Genomic DNA, 15,825 nt, shown 5'->3' on the forward strand with positions numbered 1-15,825 from the left:
ATATGTTTGGAAAATCTGCTAAGCAAGGTATCTGCTGTGATTGGCAGTTATAGCTATGACTCCAAAGGGCAGATTCTGAACTAAGAAGTATTAAGTCTTTCCTTCATGGACTCTGCCTCATTGCTCTCAGATCTTTTGCCCATCTTTCCCCTGCTGTGCTTTGTATCAGAGGGACCTGACTCCTTGCAATACTTGCATTAAATGCCTGCTCTTGAACTACCTGTCATGTGTTTCTGACTGATAGACCCTCCTTAATGATGTCATCAGTCAATCCAATAATATTTTGAACATCTACATACAAAGCCCTGCACTGGATTGCTGGAGGATAATACAGTATCAAGCCGTTTAGCATTTAGTTGGGAAAACAAGACATACAGTGGAAAAGTTAAATAACAATGCCCAATGATATATGTCCAAATGCCAAGTGAATGGTGTAGTCAATGAATTGTTTAAGATATAAAGAGGAGAGCGCCATCTCCATCAGCTTCCTGCCAGGGCATGCTTTAGAGGGCCAGAAAGCTAATAGAAAGGAGTCATCTAAAACTTCCGATTTTGGAAGGGTAAAAATTTTGAATTTTATATGAAATCTCCTGATTTTTAAATGTTGGTATGTAATGCAAACTTTCAAAAACTTCAGTGTGAGTCCCATTGTGTGGGCAAGATAAGAACTTGTCTGGGAGCTGAACTGGGATTGTGAGCCAATGGTGTGTATTTGGTGGGTGGCTTACTGAGTTGGGGGATAAGTCAGATGCAGAGAACCTTAAGATCCTTTCCAGGTTCTAATATTTCACTTATGTGTGAGGCGATCAAGATCTGGGCTTAGAAGGGGGCAGTGGGCATGGGAAGAAAGGATAGGTGAGAGAGAGATCAGGGAATATTAGTAATAATACCCTACATTTATATACTAGTTTATGGTCTACTGAGTTTGTCATTGGAAGCAGGATAGAATAGAGAGGCCCAGAGGGTAGGCTCTGAAGTCAGACTGCCTGGGTTCAAATCCCAGCTCTACAGTGAATTCCCAGGGAGGCCTGGAACAGTTCACAAAACCTTGCCCAGCCTCAGTTTCTCAAGCACTAAAAAGGACTGATGGTAAGGAATCTGCATATCTCATAGAGTTGTTGGCTAATTAAATAATAAAACGTGTATGAAGCTCTTTGTGTGTTGAGCCTGGCTTGCAGGAAGCACATCGATCAATGTTCACTATTACTATCATCGCACACATCATGTCTCTTTCATCCTTGCAACGGCTCCCTGTTAGCGTGAGAAGAATGCATAAGATGGATGACTAGATCTGGGGGTGGGAGGTAGAGTTTCCATTGTAATTTGTTACAGCAGCAACAAGAAACTAATACACTGAAGTTTCCAGCTTCCGTTGTTTGGCTGATGTTACCAGCAGTCCATCAAATTCAAGAATGAGATGGAAATGCTGTGGGGCGATGCGGGGCAAGTTCTTGGATATATGGGGTTGCAGAGGCAGTGACAGTCAGGCATTCACATGGCAGTGCTCAGACCACACTTGGCCATGTGGGATTAGATTTGGGGAGGTGGTGGCAATAACTTTGAAAGAATGTGCCAAGGAGGCAATGTAGGGAAAGAGACTCCATTGAGGGGGGCCAGTTTCTTGAGTTGCCAGTTCCTCTATTTGGCTTCCATTTGAAGCTTAGGCATGCCAAACTTCTGCTCATCATAATTGGAATATACAGAGTTTGTTTTTAACAAAATCACTAGGGTGTCATATTGAGTAAATTTTATAGACAGATCACAATAATTTTATTTATGGACAAATCGAGATTTCAGTAAATGAATAATGCTTTAAAATTTGCTCTTTTAAGTTTCCAAAGGAAAATCTGAAAAATTTAAATGTTTTTCCTTTCTTTGCTTGCGAATCTTTTTAAAAATGGAAATGTTTTGTCTCCTAAGAGTGGCATGGAACTCAAATATATGACTCACTGGAAATGCCGACCACCTCTTTGGTTTAACAAATGGGAAGTGAGTTAGGAGAGAGCCCAAGAGAAACAGAGGCTGATACTCAGGAAAATGTAAGGCCTATGGGGACGTCTCTGTGTTGGACCAGGAGGAGTGATGTGGAGCATTGTAATGAGAGACAGAAAAAGTGAATAAAATGTTAGTCACTGAGTAATCAGGCCCCTAGAAGAAAAAAAAAATGCCAAAAGAAAAAAAGCGAACAGTAACAATTTAAAAATCTCTAGCTTTTATTTACTGGGTTCCTTCCCTTCATCAGGGTAGATCTCTGCTGGGAGCCCTGTAGGCTGGGCTGGTCTGGCCCTTGATCTATGTTTTGATCAGGTTTTACCTCTTGATTGTGAGTCCATGCCTATCAAACCTGTCTACTCAGAGATGGCCAGCCAGGAAAGTTCCTTCTCTGCTCTGGCTCTCCTGTTACCCTTGAGTTGTCCATTTCCTCTAGCGTCTAAGAAAGAGGTAAAACTCAAATCAGCCCCTTTCCCTGTGGGTGTACAGCTCTTGTCAAAGGATTTAGCAGTGGAGAGGATTGGAACCATTGGTAACTCTGGTCAGCCACTGGGCAAATTTGAAGAGGAAGCAGTATTAGCCCCTGGTGCCCTTCAGTGTCGCTCTCCATCCCTCTCCCTTGGTACTCAACTCTTCCTCAGTGCCTTCATGCTGTTCCCTGCCTGTGCCATGCTCCCACTCCACTCTACCTCACCTGCCTGAACTGTGTCTTTTCAAGTAGCCCATACTGAATATTGATTCTTCATAGAAATTTTCAACATGGCCCAGTATGGTGGGTCTTTGCTACATAATCAGAAGACTTCAGCCAGTTGGAATTAATTCATACTAAACTGTTAATGATTGATTTCCCCTTAGTGCTCGCAGGAGCATTCTCAAAATTAAACTCCTGTTAACTCAACAGACTCTTTGATTGGTGGGATATTAAGGTAGCATGAGGGATAAATTGAAGAACAGAGACTAAGAAGAGGCAATGCCAATTAACTTAAGCATCTAGACACTAACTACTCTGCACTGACCACTTGAGCATTCATTCAGTCCAGCTTTCAAGCAGAACTGTGTTTTAATTATCCCAAAAAATAATCAGTACCCTACCGCCATTTAAGGAAAATAGGCTCCTGGAAGCTACCAGGTATGTTTCACTGTGTAATTTTAGTTTCTAAATGTACTTATTCTTTCTCTTTAATTGTATCTCAAGATACCACTATGGTGATAACCATTCCTTTGTAATTAAATACAATTTAAAAATTTATAAGGTAATACCCCATGTGGGTGAGAGTTTGGGAAAGTAACACTCTAATGTATTGCAGAGAGCAGTATAAATTGGTTTGTTTTCTATAGGGCATCTTGGCAATCAAAATTCATGGAATTTCTGAAGGAAATAGCCAAGTATGTATGCAAAAATTTACCAAGAGGATTTCTTACAGCATTGTTTGTAATCATGAAAAATTGTGCACACTAAAATGTCCATCAAAAGGAAATTTGTTATATAAATTAATGATACATCCAATCAATGAAATGCTATGCAGTCATCATAAAATGGTATCAGGGAAAATTGTTTAATGATATAGAACAATGTTCAGAATATAGTGCCATGAGAAAAATCAGGTTACAAATAGTTTGTGACATGGTCTTTCTTATTGTACATATAAATATGTATGTATACACATACATTCATATATTTATATACATATGTAGATATACACCAATACATAGAAAGAGAAAAGAATATATGTCAAAATGTTAATGTCATTTATCTCTCGGTGGTGAAATTATAGGTGGTTTTAATTTTCTTCTTTTTGTTTATCTGTAATTTCTGAAGTTTCTCCAATAAGTATATTATTTTTCATAGAGAAAAAAATAGAATTACTTTTCTTTTAAGGAATCAAGCATCCTCCCCATATAAATACCACAGCAGTTCTTGTAGTTTATACACCCAGAGGTGATTGACTTAATTAAAGGTATAAAGTCTGTGCTAATAGGTATAAAAAGAAGTATAGTTAAGGGAAGTTTAATTTATGTAGATATATACATTTACTTTTACACATTCTAATGAACATTAGCCAACAACCGAAGCTCTTAGCCATCATTTTTAGTTTAAAATGTACTAAACCATTATGTAACAAAATGTATAGAGTACTGTCAACAGTTAAATTGGAAGAATTGCTTCACCAGAGATACATCTTTGTGGAGAATTGAAAGAACTGGTTAGGTTATTGAAAATAATAGTCAATTAACATACTGCCCTCTTTTGGTAGCTATTTGCAACTCATTTTACATTCACTCCCATTAAAGATATTAATCTCCTACATATTCATGCGCAAACTAAACTAATTTTACTTATTTAAAAATTTTTTTTATCAAAGTATAGTTGATTTACAGTCAATGTTGTTTTAGTTTCAGGTGTACATCAAAGTGATTCAGGTATATATATATATATATTCCTTTTCAGATTCTTTTCTATTACAGGTTATTACAAGATGTTGAATATAGTTCCCTTCGTTGTACAGTAGGTCCTTGTTATTTAATCTACAAACTAAACTAATTTTAAATCACCTTTTTCCTCAACAGTGCATGCTGATAATTCCAGTTTGTTATCACCATCTGGTAAGATTGTTATTTCATGACTTTGGAGGAATTTCAGGAAAATATTCTAAAAGTTCTCAATGCAATGTCAGATACAGTAAAATTGTTTTTAATTAAATTCTGTCATTAAACCTACACCAAAAAAATCAATAGCAAACACAGACAGCAGGAGAGGAGTATCTACCCCCCCCCCCCCCCCGCCCCGTTGCTAAACAAAGCTAGGGACCAAGTTGTGGGTTTTCAGCATGGTAACTGCTTAAGTTCTTCAATGTTATTTTTTTTTGTTATTTTTTTTATTTTTTTTGGCTTACAAACACTTTTAATATTTTTTTTGTCACAGTTGTGGAGGCTGCAAAAATATGGAATGCTTCACGAATTTGCATGTCATCCTTGCGCAGGGGCCATGCTAATCTTCTCTGTATCGTTCCAACTTTAGTATATGTGCTGCCGAAGCGAGCACTTCAATGTTATTTTTAGTATTCTAGTTCATAAGTCTCCTGAAGAGTATCAAGAACATAAACATGCCAAATGTTCCTATATTTGAGGGTTGAGATATTTTTTTTTTTAATAAATTTATTTATTTATTTATTGGCTGAATTGGGTCTTTGTTGCTGCACACGGGCTTTCTCTAGTTGCAGAGAGCGGGGGCTACTCTGTTGCGGTGCGTGGGCTTCTTATTGCACTGGCTTCTCGTTGTAGAGCACGGGCTCTAGGCGCCTGGGCTTCAGTAGTTGCAGCACACGGGCTCAATAGTTGTGGCTCTCAGCCATAGAGCACAGGCTCAGTAGCTGTGGTGCTTGAGCTTAGTTGCTCCGTGGCATGTGGGATCTTCCCAGAGCAGGGATTGAACCGGTGTCCCCTGAATTGGCAGGCGGATTCTTAACCACTGCGCCACCTAGGAAGTCCGAGATGTTTTCTTAAATATACTTCCTCAGCACCCCATTGAATGAATGTTTTTCAGAAGGCTTCTAAAGGCTTAGCACTCATGAGAATGGAAAGGCAAATCAATTAAAGAGAAATGTATAATTAGGACCCATCTTGGCAGGAACCAGGAGCAGAACCTGCCTTGGAGACTGCAGGACCTCAGGGATAAAGTGCTCCTGCCCCATCCCTTAGTTAATAACATGGTGAAGTCTGGAGCAGCTGAGTAAAACTTATCTAAGTTCACACAGCTTCTTGCCCCACATCACAGAGGCAGCACGTGGCTTCTCTGACTCCTACTTCTGTATTTCTTTCTGTAATATATGAGGATGAGTCAAAAATTATCCACACTCTGGCTGTAGAATTTATTTTAATTAACTTTTAGAAAAGACAAATACAACATTTTTCAACACAATCTCCTTGCTTTTCAATACACTCTCTCCATCTGTCAACAAGCTTTCGTATTCCCTCATTAAAAAATATTTTTGGCTGAGCTGCGAGCCACAAATGCACCACTGTCTTCACTTCTTCATCAGAACTGAATCCGGCTCCTTCTTGATGGCTAACACTTGTGCGACCTTCCTTGAACTTACTTCTCTATCCATTCATACACACTTCTTTGCGACAAAACACTTTCTCCATACTGCACACAAAGTCTTCGATAAATAACGGCACCAGGTACACCCTCAGACCACAAAAAGCGAATCACTGCACACTGCTCTTCTTTTGTGCAAATCACAAGTGGGGCATCCATTTTTGCTCGCACCACAGTTTCAAATGAACTGATGCAACATGTTCACACCCGCACAGCAGTGACTGGGGAGACAGTTGCTTTGAACGGAAAGCGCTGATAAGACAGTGTGGCCAACAGAAATTTTAATAAAACCAGAGTGTGGATAATTTTTGAATCACCCTTGTATATATACCATATAATACAGAACATTTTTTTTTTTTTTACCAATTTACTTATTTATTTATTTTTATTTATTTCATTGGCTGTGTTGGGTCTTTTTTTTTTTTTGCTGTGCACGGGCTTTCTTTAGTTGCGATGAGTGGGGGCTACTCTTCGTTGTGGTGCGCAGGCTCCTCATTGGCACGGCTTCTCTTGTTGTGGAGCACGGGCTCTAGGCGCATGGGCTTCAGTAGTTGCAGCACATGGGCTCAATAGTTGTGGCTCATGGGCTCTAAAGCACAGGCTCAATAGTTGTGGCGCACGGGCTTAGTTGCTCTGCGGCATGTGGGATCTTCCTGGAGCAGGGATTGAAACCGTGTCCCCTGCATTGGCAGGCGGATTCTTAACCACTGCGCCACCTAGGAAGCCCCAGAACATTCTTTTATGGTAAGGAGTGAGCCAACTCACATTGTCCTTAGTTGCGTAAAAATGAGCTTCTACTGTTATTAATTAATTCACTTAAATAAACTTAGTAATAATCACTATTACTCCTCATGCACATACTGCATGTCTGGGAGTCTTCAGATATCTCATTCTACTTCCCGTCCTGCAGTATAGGGACCATTATATTCATGTTATAGATGAGGAAACTGAGGGTCAGAGAGGATGAAACTTGCTCACGTTCACACATTCTCTGGAGCCTCACTACTTGGGTTTGAATTTGGCCGCCACCCTCCCACCTCCATTGCTAGCTGTATGGCTTTGGACAAATTCCTTCACCCTTCTGTGCCCAGTTTCTTCATCTGTAAATTGGGGAGAATAACAGTACTCACTTCATAGAGAAGTTGTCAAGATGAAATGAGATAACACACGTGCCTGGCACAGAGTAAACCCTCAGTAAATAACAACGATCATTAAGTTATTAAGTAATGGCACAGAGATTCAAACCCAGGACTGCAAGTCTTCAAAGCCCAAGCTCTTTTTGCTAAGTCAGTTTGCCCCCTCATTGTTAAACTTCTAGGATAAAATGAACCAATGTGTTTTTCTTCTACTACGGTAGCCTTCTTAGACTTAATCATGGTGGTATCTTTGCAAAACCCTGTTTGCATGGAATGAGGTTGGGGGTTTGGAGGCACGCACTGATGCCCAGCACAGCCCCGGGCCCCAAGGGGAAAGTCAGCGCACATCCAGGGATGGACCTGCAGGCCTGCAGGCCTCTTTGGGTGGTGTCACCATTCATCACTATTCAGAAAAATGAATAGTCATTCATTAAAATCCAGCTTTGGCCAATTATATTGTTGTGCCCCAAGAGCAAAGGATTCCATATCCACACTTTGAATCTTATTGCTCAGGAACTGTCTTACTTCTCAAGAAATACACTTGGTAATTTAAAAAAATGTAGTAAATGACAAAATTTGGAAGCAGTAATGTAGGACAGACAGGGTGTGTATGTTTCAGCCAATGCATGAGTGAGACAGGCCAGCCAAGCGCCTCGACACACCCAAATGTTGTCCTTACCAGCTGAATATCAGGCTCCCTACTGCAGAGCTCGTTTTAGTTGTAAAATGTTTCCTTGTCCTGTGTATACGGAGAGGTCAAGCTATTGGATCTTTTTAATATTTAAACATGCAAAGTGTGTGTAGCAGACTGACCTCAGCGTAAGTGGAGTTATTCCACCGGAAATTTACAACCTGATTGATTGTCTTAATAGCAGCCATATTTTAAAATAACTTACCAGGAAGTTGTGTTAGGTAATACAGTATTGAGTGATAGCAGTGTCGTTTTTTTAAATCTTAAATTCATTATGAGAAAAGTTACCAGGTGTCATTACAGACAGAGTGGAACCTATGTGCCAATATGTTTCATAATTGTAGTTTGAGAAATTATTAAACTATAAAATGTTTTCTAGAACTCTCTAGCTGAAAAATTTTGAAAGTAGTATGTCTCTGTTTTGTTGTGGTTCCTAAACTTATTTCCATAATATTCCATAGGTCAGAGCAGGCTTTGTGGTCATGAGTCTCATGTTCTTTATGTGTAAAATGAAACAATTATACTCATTTCATCTCTTGGGTTCTTTCTCTATGATTTTCTGATTAAATGTGTACTAACTGAGTGATTATGAGACTTGGAGATTTAACTACATATTGGTCTGATAGCACATTTTCTACTTTTCATAATTATATCTCAAAAGTTCTAACTCCTTAAAAGTCAATAATTAATTGTTTCAAAGTGTTAATTGGAATTTTTTTTTCTCCTGCAGCTGAATCATCTCTTGTTGGTTTTGTCCCCTACTCCAATGGTACTCCAGGCAAGATTTTGAAAAAATTTAAACATAGATTTCCCCAATTTGTTAAGTTTTTGATTTAATTATATCTGTCTTGTCTTTTTTTCTCGGGACAAAAGAGGTTGAAACTACAAGCCTAAATGGTAAGAATTTTTCTGAAGCAAGTGAAAATTGATAACCCTTAATATGAATATAAGCATAATGAATGGTCTTGAAGGTTTCCTTATTCAAATAACAAACAAAAACAAACACAAAAATCCCCCAGACCATTGACCCTGGAGAGCAACCTAAACTTTCTGGTTAAATGATAAAATTCTTCTTGCTGTGGAGCGAGGAGAGCCGTCCACCACTCTGTGCTATGAAAGGAAAGAAAGATTGATCACATTTTGAGAGCCCTACTTGCTCTCCAACATGATGCCAACACACTTTACAGGACAGATTGTTTAAATGGGAAAAGCACATCCAGTGACTTTAATGTGATTCAGCATGGATTCAGAGGCACAGAGTGTTCAAAGACAGCCTTTTAAAAGATGATTTTATCAATTTTTAAATAGTATGAAATGAAAAAAAAAATCTGGCTTCATGCTAGGGGAAAGGGCAAAGAATTAGGCTATATTCGAGGGAGGTGGGCAGGGCAGCACATTCTGTTCCCTTTCTCTGTGGGTAGACAGCCTTCCATCTTATTGTAGTGAAAACCTAACACTTTTCACAATCTCTTAGTTAAGATGAAATCTCACCATGTGGTTGGTGATTAAGGAGCTAAACAATCATAGATGCAACTCCTGCTGATTGAAACTGGTTTAAATGCACATTTGGTCCAGTGGGAAGAGCCAGACATTATCATTTTTATGTGCAATTACTTTTTACAGTGAAAGAACATCTTCAAAATCACTTTGGCAGTAGTTTTTGGATCCCATTTGTGTGGATTTTCTTTTTAAAAAATGTGATAATGTAATACATGCCTTCCCCCCTCCCCCTTAAAGTTTCATCCAGAATAATAAATTCTAGAAGGATTTTCATTTAAAGAAATATCAACAGGGTAGATTTTAAATTGGATTTTAAGTGAAACAAGATCAAAATGAGATTTCCTTAAAAGTTAGTTGAATATCATGTTCTAGAACTCCAAATCTAAAGTAGAATTTCTTAAAGATTGCTTTATAAGAGTATACCATTAAGTACAAATGCATTAAGCATCTACAGGGCCATGTATAATATTAAAGTTAGTACTAACTGTGAAAATGTCATATCCCTTAGAGACTTTCATTATAATAGAGAAAAATAGGGGACAAAATATTAAACAACATAAATGGGTTTATTGAAATCTAATGATTATAGGAGTGTTGCTATGTTTTAGACACATAACATGTTCAGGAAACACATTTTTAAATGAATGAATATTTGCTCAGGCATTGTCTGTGGGGGTTGGAGAATGGATAGTGTGGTAAGAGGGTGGACAGCAAATACATTTGGTATTGCCAGTTGGTTTTTGCAACACTCTCTAACTCCTCCAGGATTTGAGGAAAAGTGAAATGTTTAAGGAACCTTGGAAGATGCACGTATTTGTTAATTATTCCAGTAGTGGTGGTAATTTTTATTTTATTCCAGATGCTACTTCGAGTGTATTATCTACTTTGAACAAAACAGGTAATGTCAAGTTATTTCCAAATATAATAACTTGTCTTCTGTGGCTTCTTGTGTTTCTCGCTTGTGTGGTCCTCTGGGTTAGTAAAAGTTATCTCCTTGCCCACGTCCTATGACTTCCAACTGTTGATTTATTAATCATTTTGCTTTGATATTGAACTATAATTCTGGTGTTACCACACTCCTGAACTTCCAAACTCTTATGGCTATAGCACTCCATTTAAAATAACATTTGTAATTTTTTAAATTATAGTAGTAATACATCTTAGCTCATAAAAATGGGGAATATAGAAAAATGCAAAGAAGAAAATAGCAGTCATCTTTAATGTTATTGTCCTAAGACTATTACTGTTAATAATTTGGTATATTTCCATTCAGTATCATATATACACTATGTATATATATATATATAACAAAACAGTCGTAGTTTACATACATTTTTATATCTTGTCCTTTTGACTTTGTATTAAATTATAAGTATATTCCAGCATCCCTTGCTATTAATGACTTGATAATATTCCATCGTGTACCAGATGTGAACATTAAATTTGTTTCTACTTTTTTTTTTTTTGGCCATACTCTGCGGCATGCAGGATCTTAGTTCCCTGACCAGGGATTGAACTTGTGCCTCCTGCAGTGGGAGCACAGAGTCTTAACCACTGGACCTCCAGGGAAGTCCCCGTTTCTACTTTTTAAATAAAAATTGTTGTAATGAACATCCTTGTGCCAACATCTTTGCATTCCTCCCTAATTTCTGTAGAATGCACTTCAAGGATTGGACTTATTTGGGTCAGCATTGTGAATATTTTACCCAGTTACCTTCTAGAAAAGTTGCACCCAGCAACATCCCTGCCAGCAGTGGATGAGAATGTCTGGGCAACCATACCTTTGCCCAGAGTTGAGACTATGTCATATACTATTAGATCTTCCTCTCAATTCTTTAGGTTCTATTTTGCATTTTTCCTTATTTGTGAGGTTGAACATTTTATCCCCAAAGCATTTTTTTTTTCCAGAATCAGAAGTTCATTTCACAGTTGTGTTTTGCTTGCTCTGGAAAAAAAAGTATCAGGGCAAACAAAATAATATATTAAAAGGATTCTTAATAATAATGCAAAAGGCTGTCAGCGTTTATAATTACCACCCGTCATTGCCCATGGGTCTTTCATACATTGAAACAGAAACTTGTCAATAACAAATACAGACGTGAGATTTCTGAAACTGTCAGTATAACTTCATCATTCTTAAGTGCTTCTCCGAGATCTGAGCTTTGTGTTTCCTTCAGAACTTGCCACTCACCCTAGGAGACAGACCTTCTTTACAAGTCTGTGCCCTGAACACAGTCTCTTCTAATTGGCCATCCTTACAGTAAGGATTTCTGGGCCTGGTTCTCTATTATCTGGGAAATAAGCCACGGGCTCTGTTCCCAAAGTGTGTCGGGAAGATATTTCTAAGGTTTGTTTCTTCAGAGTGTGTTAATATTTGCCTGCGAGTCATTGACTTTGAACAATTCTTTCCTGCTTCTGCTGTGAGCTTGTTGTATGACCGTAGTTGGGTATTCTCAGCCTCTCTGAGAATAAGTTTATCTATCAATAATATTATTATTATTAACTCCTAAAGAAGATAGCAGGACACTTTCTTGATATTAGGGTATAGTAGCAATATTTTAGACCCTGTGTTTACTGTTTCCATTCATTTTTACTCTGAATTACCCGCTCTTTACAACCTGAAGGTCCTGACAGTGACTTACTTCTGCATATCTAACGTGTAAGTCCACATTAATTTGTCTAGTAGCAGCGCATGGAAACTGCTGTAGAATTATGCAAGCAGTGGGGTAATAGGTGTGATCTAACTGGGTAAACATAGGAATCCAAATCCAGACCCACCCTCTGCCAATGCTATATGATTTGAGTATGTAATTCTCATTCATTGTACTGCCGAGATGACCAATAGTGTCTTAAAGGTGTCAACAGTATGATTTTCTTAGCAGTTCACTAAAATGATACTCATGGCAAATTATTTTTAAAAAATAAGTAACAATTCTGCTCTAATATTTAAATTGCTTCTTTGCAGAAAAAACTAAAATCACTATAGTAAAAACCTTCAATGCATCAGGTATGACTTATTATCAATATCAAGACTTTCTTTTTTTATAACTAAAGTAAAATTAAACAAGTGGCTGGTGTTTATGTTTTCTTTCTCTTTTTTCCTGTCTTTTAGAAATGAAATCTGTTCTTAATGAATTAGGCGTTTATGTACTGGGTACCTTAAATTGTACTAAATGTTTGGGGTTATATTATGATGATCAGACACAATGCCCACCCTCTAGAATTTTCTAGTCTATGGGGAGAGACAAGGCAAACAAACAGATAACTAACAGGAACATGTGTGTGGATAAAGGCAATGATTACACAAGTGTTTCCGACATGATTATCAGTGAGATGCAACTTATGAAGGAAAGATTCTTAGAGGAATGAACCTCAAACTCTTTTTAAATCAAAAAAGGGATGTACTTTTAAGTACATAAGATTAAGGATACGTGATTTGCTTAACAAAGGCTTCCAGTTGATTTAAAGCAGGGGTTGGCAAACTATGGCCCACCACCTGTTCTTATAAATAAAGTTTTATTGGAACACTGCCATGCCCATTTGTTTACACATTGTCTATGGCTACTTTCCCACCACAATGAATAGTAGAGTAGCTGCAACAGAGACTGTATGGCACACAAAGCCTAAAATATTAACATTGGGTTGGCCCATACAGCCAAAGTTTTCTCAGTCATGATTTAAAGGCTGACCTGTGGCCATGTACTTGGGGAAGTTATGGATAAGAGCCGTAGCAATAGGAAGAAAAATTCTCAGTATGAATGAGTAGCAAAAGACACACATCACTGGAAACAAAGGTGCCACTAAAATTTAGAGAAAGATGAGAGATGAAAAGCTTAGTAAGCAATAGACCAATGGTTGACCAAGAACATGTAAAGCATTACTACCCACCATCTGTATATTCTATAGTATGTGTATAGTGTATGTTTCCAGTGAGTTATATCCAGAAGCAAGTATATTTAAAATGAAATCTTTCTCTTTTGGTGTGGGTAACATTGCTGCGGAACAATCTAGAAATCTACATGTCAGGTAACTTTTGGCACCTAAGTTCAGTTTGCTCATAGATTCAAAACTTTCAAAACTCTTAGCTGAAACATGATGCCTACACACCAAACGTCAACTAAATCATTCTGGCACAAACCACATCACATGCACTAACTTAAATTATAATTTTTGTTTGTGTCCAAACAAGTTCTCTTAGGAAAGAATTAAGTACAGTAGAAATAAAATAGCAATCAGGCATTGCATACGTAATTCTCACCAAACCACACCTAAGAAGGACATCAAAATATTTCTTAGTATAACAACCTTTTCCCCTTGGCAGTCTGCTAATACATTATCAGCATTTGCCCCTCATGTTTATTGTAGATTTCTTATACTTTGCCAAAAGGATGAAATTAATGAAGGAAGGATTCTCAGCGGAGTAAATCTTGAGCTCTTTTCAAATCAGAGATGTACCTCTCCTTTCATCAAAGGAGAAAGTATTTCTGAGGTTAATATGTGTGAAGTTTTTTGTTCTAACATGGCTTATTTCATCTCCCATTCATCTCTGTCTCCTTTGTATGCCTGTGTCATCTGTTGTACTGGCCATCACTCCAGTTTGCCCTCACTATAACATTTTATTTACTGACCAGTATCACCCACTAGATTGTAAGCTTGTTGAGGGCAGAGTCCATATCTGGAACCTCCCAAAGCCTATAGAATGTGGTAGGTGCTCAGCAAGTATTTTTTGAGTTTTGTAGTTTTTGCCCATGTGAAATGACATCATGACATTGATGTTATTTCATATATACATTTGCATAAGGAGCTAAGACCAACATTAGAGTGTTTATGGACTCCCCTGCTCAGGAAAGGAAGGAGGATCTATGAGTAAGGAAGGGCTATTTCATTTAAAGTCTCTATACTCAATTATATTCATGCTGTTCCTTTTATATTGGACAGAAGAGGGATTCATTGAGAATGGGACAAAGAAATTTTAGGGAGGAGTAGGGGATCAGACACTGACATACTAAAGAATAGTGGAGTCCAGTTCCATAGCTGAACTGCTAAGGAATGAAAACCCTCATTCCTTTAGTCTTTGTGGAATTCATCCGGCCAATTATATCCAACATATAATATTTTTGGTATACATTTAATGCCTGAATTTGTGAATTCTCTTAATGTAGCATGTAAGTGCAGGTGTTAACATGCTTAACCCACTGGGTTGTATTTTCTTTGCAGGTGTCAAACCCCAGAGAAATATCTGCAATTTGTCATCTATTTGCAGTGACTCAGGTTCGTTCTTGTGTACACTACACATTCCCAGATAAATTAGCTCCACAGAGAAATGTTTGTTTTCCTGCTGTTGAGTGTATTATGTGTGCCCCTCTGATTTATCTCTTTTCATCACACCTGGCTACTGAGAGTCTCGAATGAAAACAAAAGCAAATTTTAGATCTGGCTGAAAGTGAGATAATGGGTTAACTGCCTTAATATGAGAACATAAAGCTCTGCACCAAATCTTTTTCACCATAGCTTTAAATCCATAGCTAATACCTTTAGAGTTGATTCATGAACATAATTAATAATGAACTTAATTATCGAAAGCCACTTTTTGTATATAAAATCCTCAGGTTTTTCCATAGGACCTTAAATATTATGACTTAGAAACAGGATGTTGTCTTTTGCTAAAAATAAAACAAACCACTCTACTAGAATGTTGAAAATCTCACGTACACCTAGTTTAATTGGACGCTAATTCCAGTAGTGCCCATAATGTATTTTGCCATCTCTACCTAAGACTGTCCACTATTTTAAAAAATTAAGATGGAAATCTCTTGAGAACATGCTATTTTTGAATGGGAATATTTTCCCTTCTGCCATGGGCCAAAAGGAATGAAACAACCACTTTTCTCACGTTGGTTTGGCTCGCTGGGCTCCCTTCCTTATTAAAACCAATGAAAGCAGATGTGAAAAACAGAAAAACATGGTGTGGCAGGTCAGAACTGGCTCATGGAAAGAGAGAAGAGGAAGGTAACAAAGTATTTTATAATATTAAAGTCTTAGTGTGGCTACAATAATATAAAAGAGGCAATCATTACAGGAATGTTTTCCTTTTATTCTGTTCCTTTTAACAGTTTAATAACTTGTTTGAAAAACATAGGAAGCCATTTCAAGTAAAGTTCATTAAGGTTGGATAGTTTAGAAAACAAGAAAACTTTCCATTGAAAGAATGTTCCACAAACACTTTCTATTTGTGTGAATGTGAGGTTTACTTACATGAGCTTTCTGCTGATAGTATGCTGCAGGTCGAATATAGCAGGAAAATATTAGCTGGCTTTGATTAAAGGAAAAAAAAAACGTGTTGGATACATTTCACTTTCATATATTGTGTAACTCTCTTCTCTCCTTCTCCTCTCCCTTCTCTCACC

General features: G+C 37.7%; 1 protein-coding gene and 1 non-coding gene across 4 annotated transcripts in view; one reads left to right on the forward strand and one right to left on the reverse strand.

Annotated features, from left to right (window-relative positions):
* Nucleotides 1-15,825, forward strand: part of ADGRG2 (adhesion G protein-coupled receptor G2) — a 125,265-nt gene that overhangs the window by 74,978 nt on the left and 34,462 nt on the right. For all 3 annotated transcript variants that reach the window (XM_057717777.1, XM_057717775.1, XM_057717776.1), the window contains 6 exons: nucleotides 4,561-4,596; nucleotides 8,649-8,687; nucleotides 8,792-8,815; nucleotides 10,278-10,316; nucleotides 12,384-12,425; nucleotides 14,636-14,689. In XM_057717777.1, the coding sequence (XP_057573760.1) occupies nucleotides 4,561-4,596; nucleotides 8,649-8,687; nucleotides 8,792-8,815; nucleotides 10,278-10,316; nucleotides 12,384-12,425; nucleotides 14,636-14,689 (234 nt within the window). The remainder of the gene's footprint in view (nucleotides 1-4,560; nucleotides 4,597-8,648; nucleotides 8,688-8,791; nucleotides 8,816-10,277; nucleotides 10,317-12,383; nucleotides 12,426-14,635; nucleotides 14,690-15,825) is intronic.
* On the reverse strand, nucleotides 4,929-5,035 carry LOC130842815 (U6 spliceosomal RNA). The gene has a single exon (XR_009050588.1). It is a non-coding gene; the product is annotated as a U6 spliceosomal RNA (small nuclear RNA).

The sequence above is a fragment of the Hippopotamus amphibius genome, chromosome X (genome assembly GCF_030028045.1).
Source record: "Hippopotamus amphibius kiboko isolate mHipAmp2 chromosome X, mHipAmp2.hap2, whole genome shotgun sequence".
Classification (NCBI taxonomy): domain Eukaryota; kingdom Metazoa; phylum Chordata; class Mammalia; order Artiodactyla; family Hippopotamidae; genus Hippopotamus; species Hippopotamus amphibius.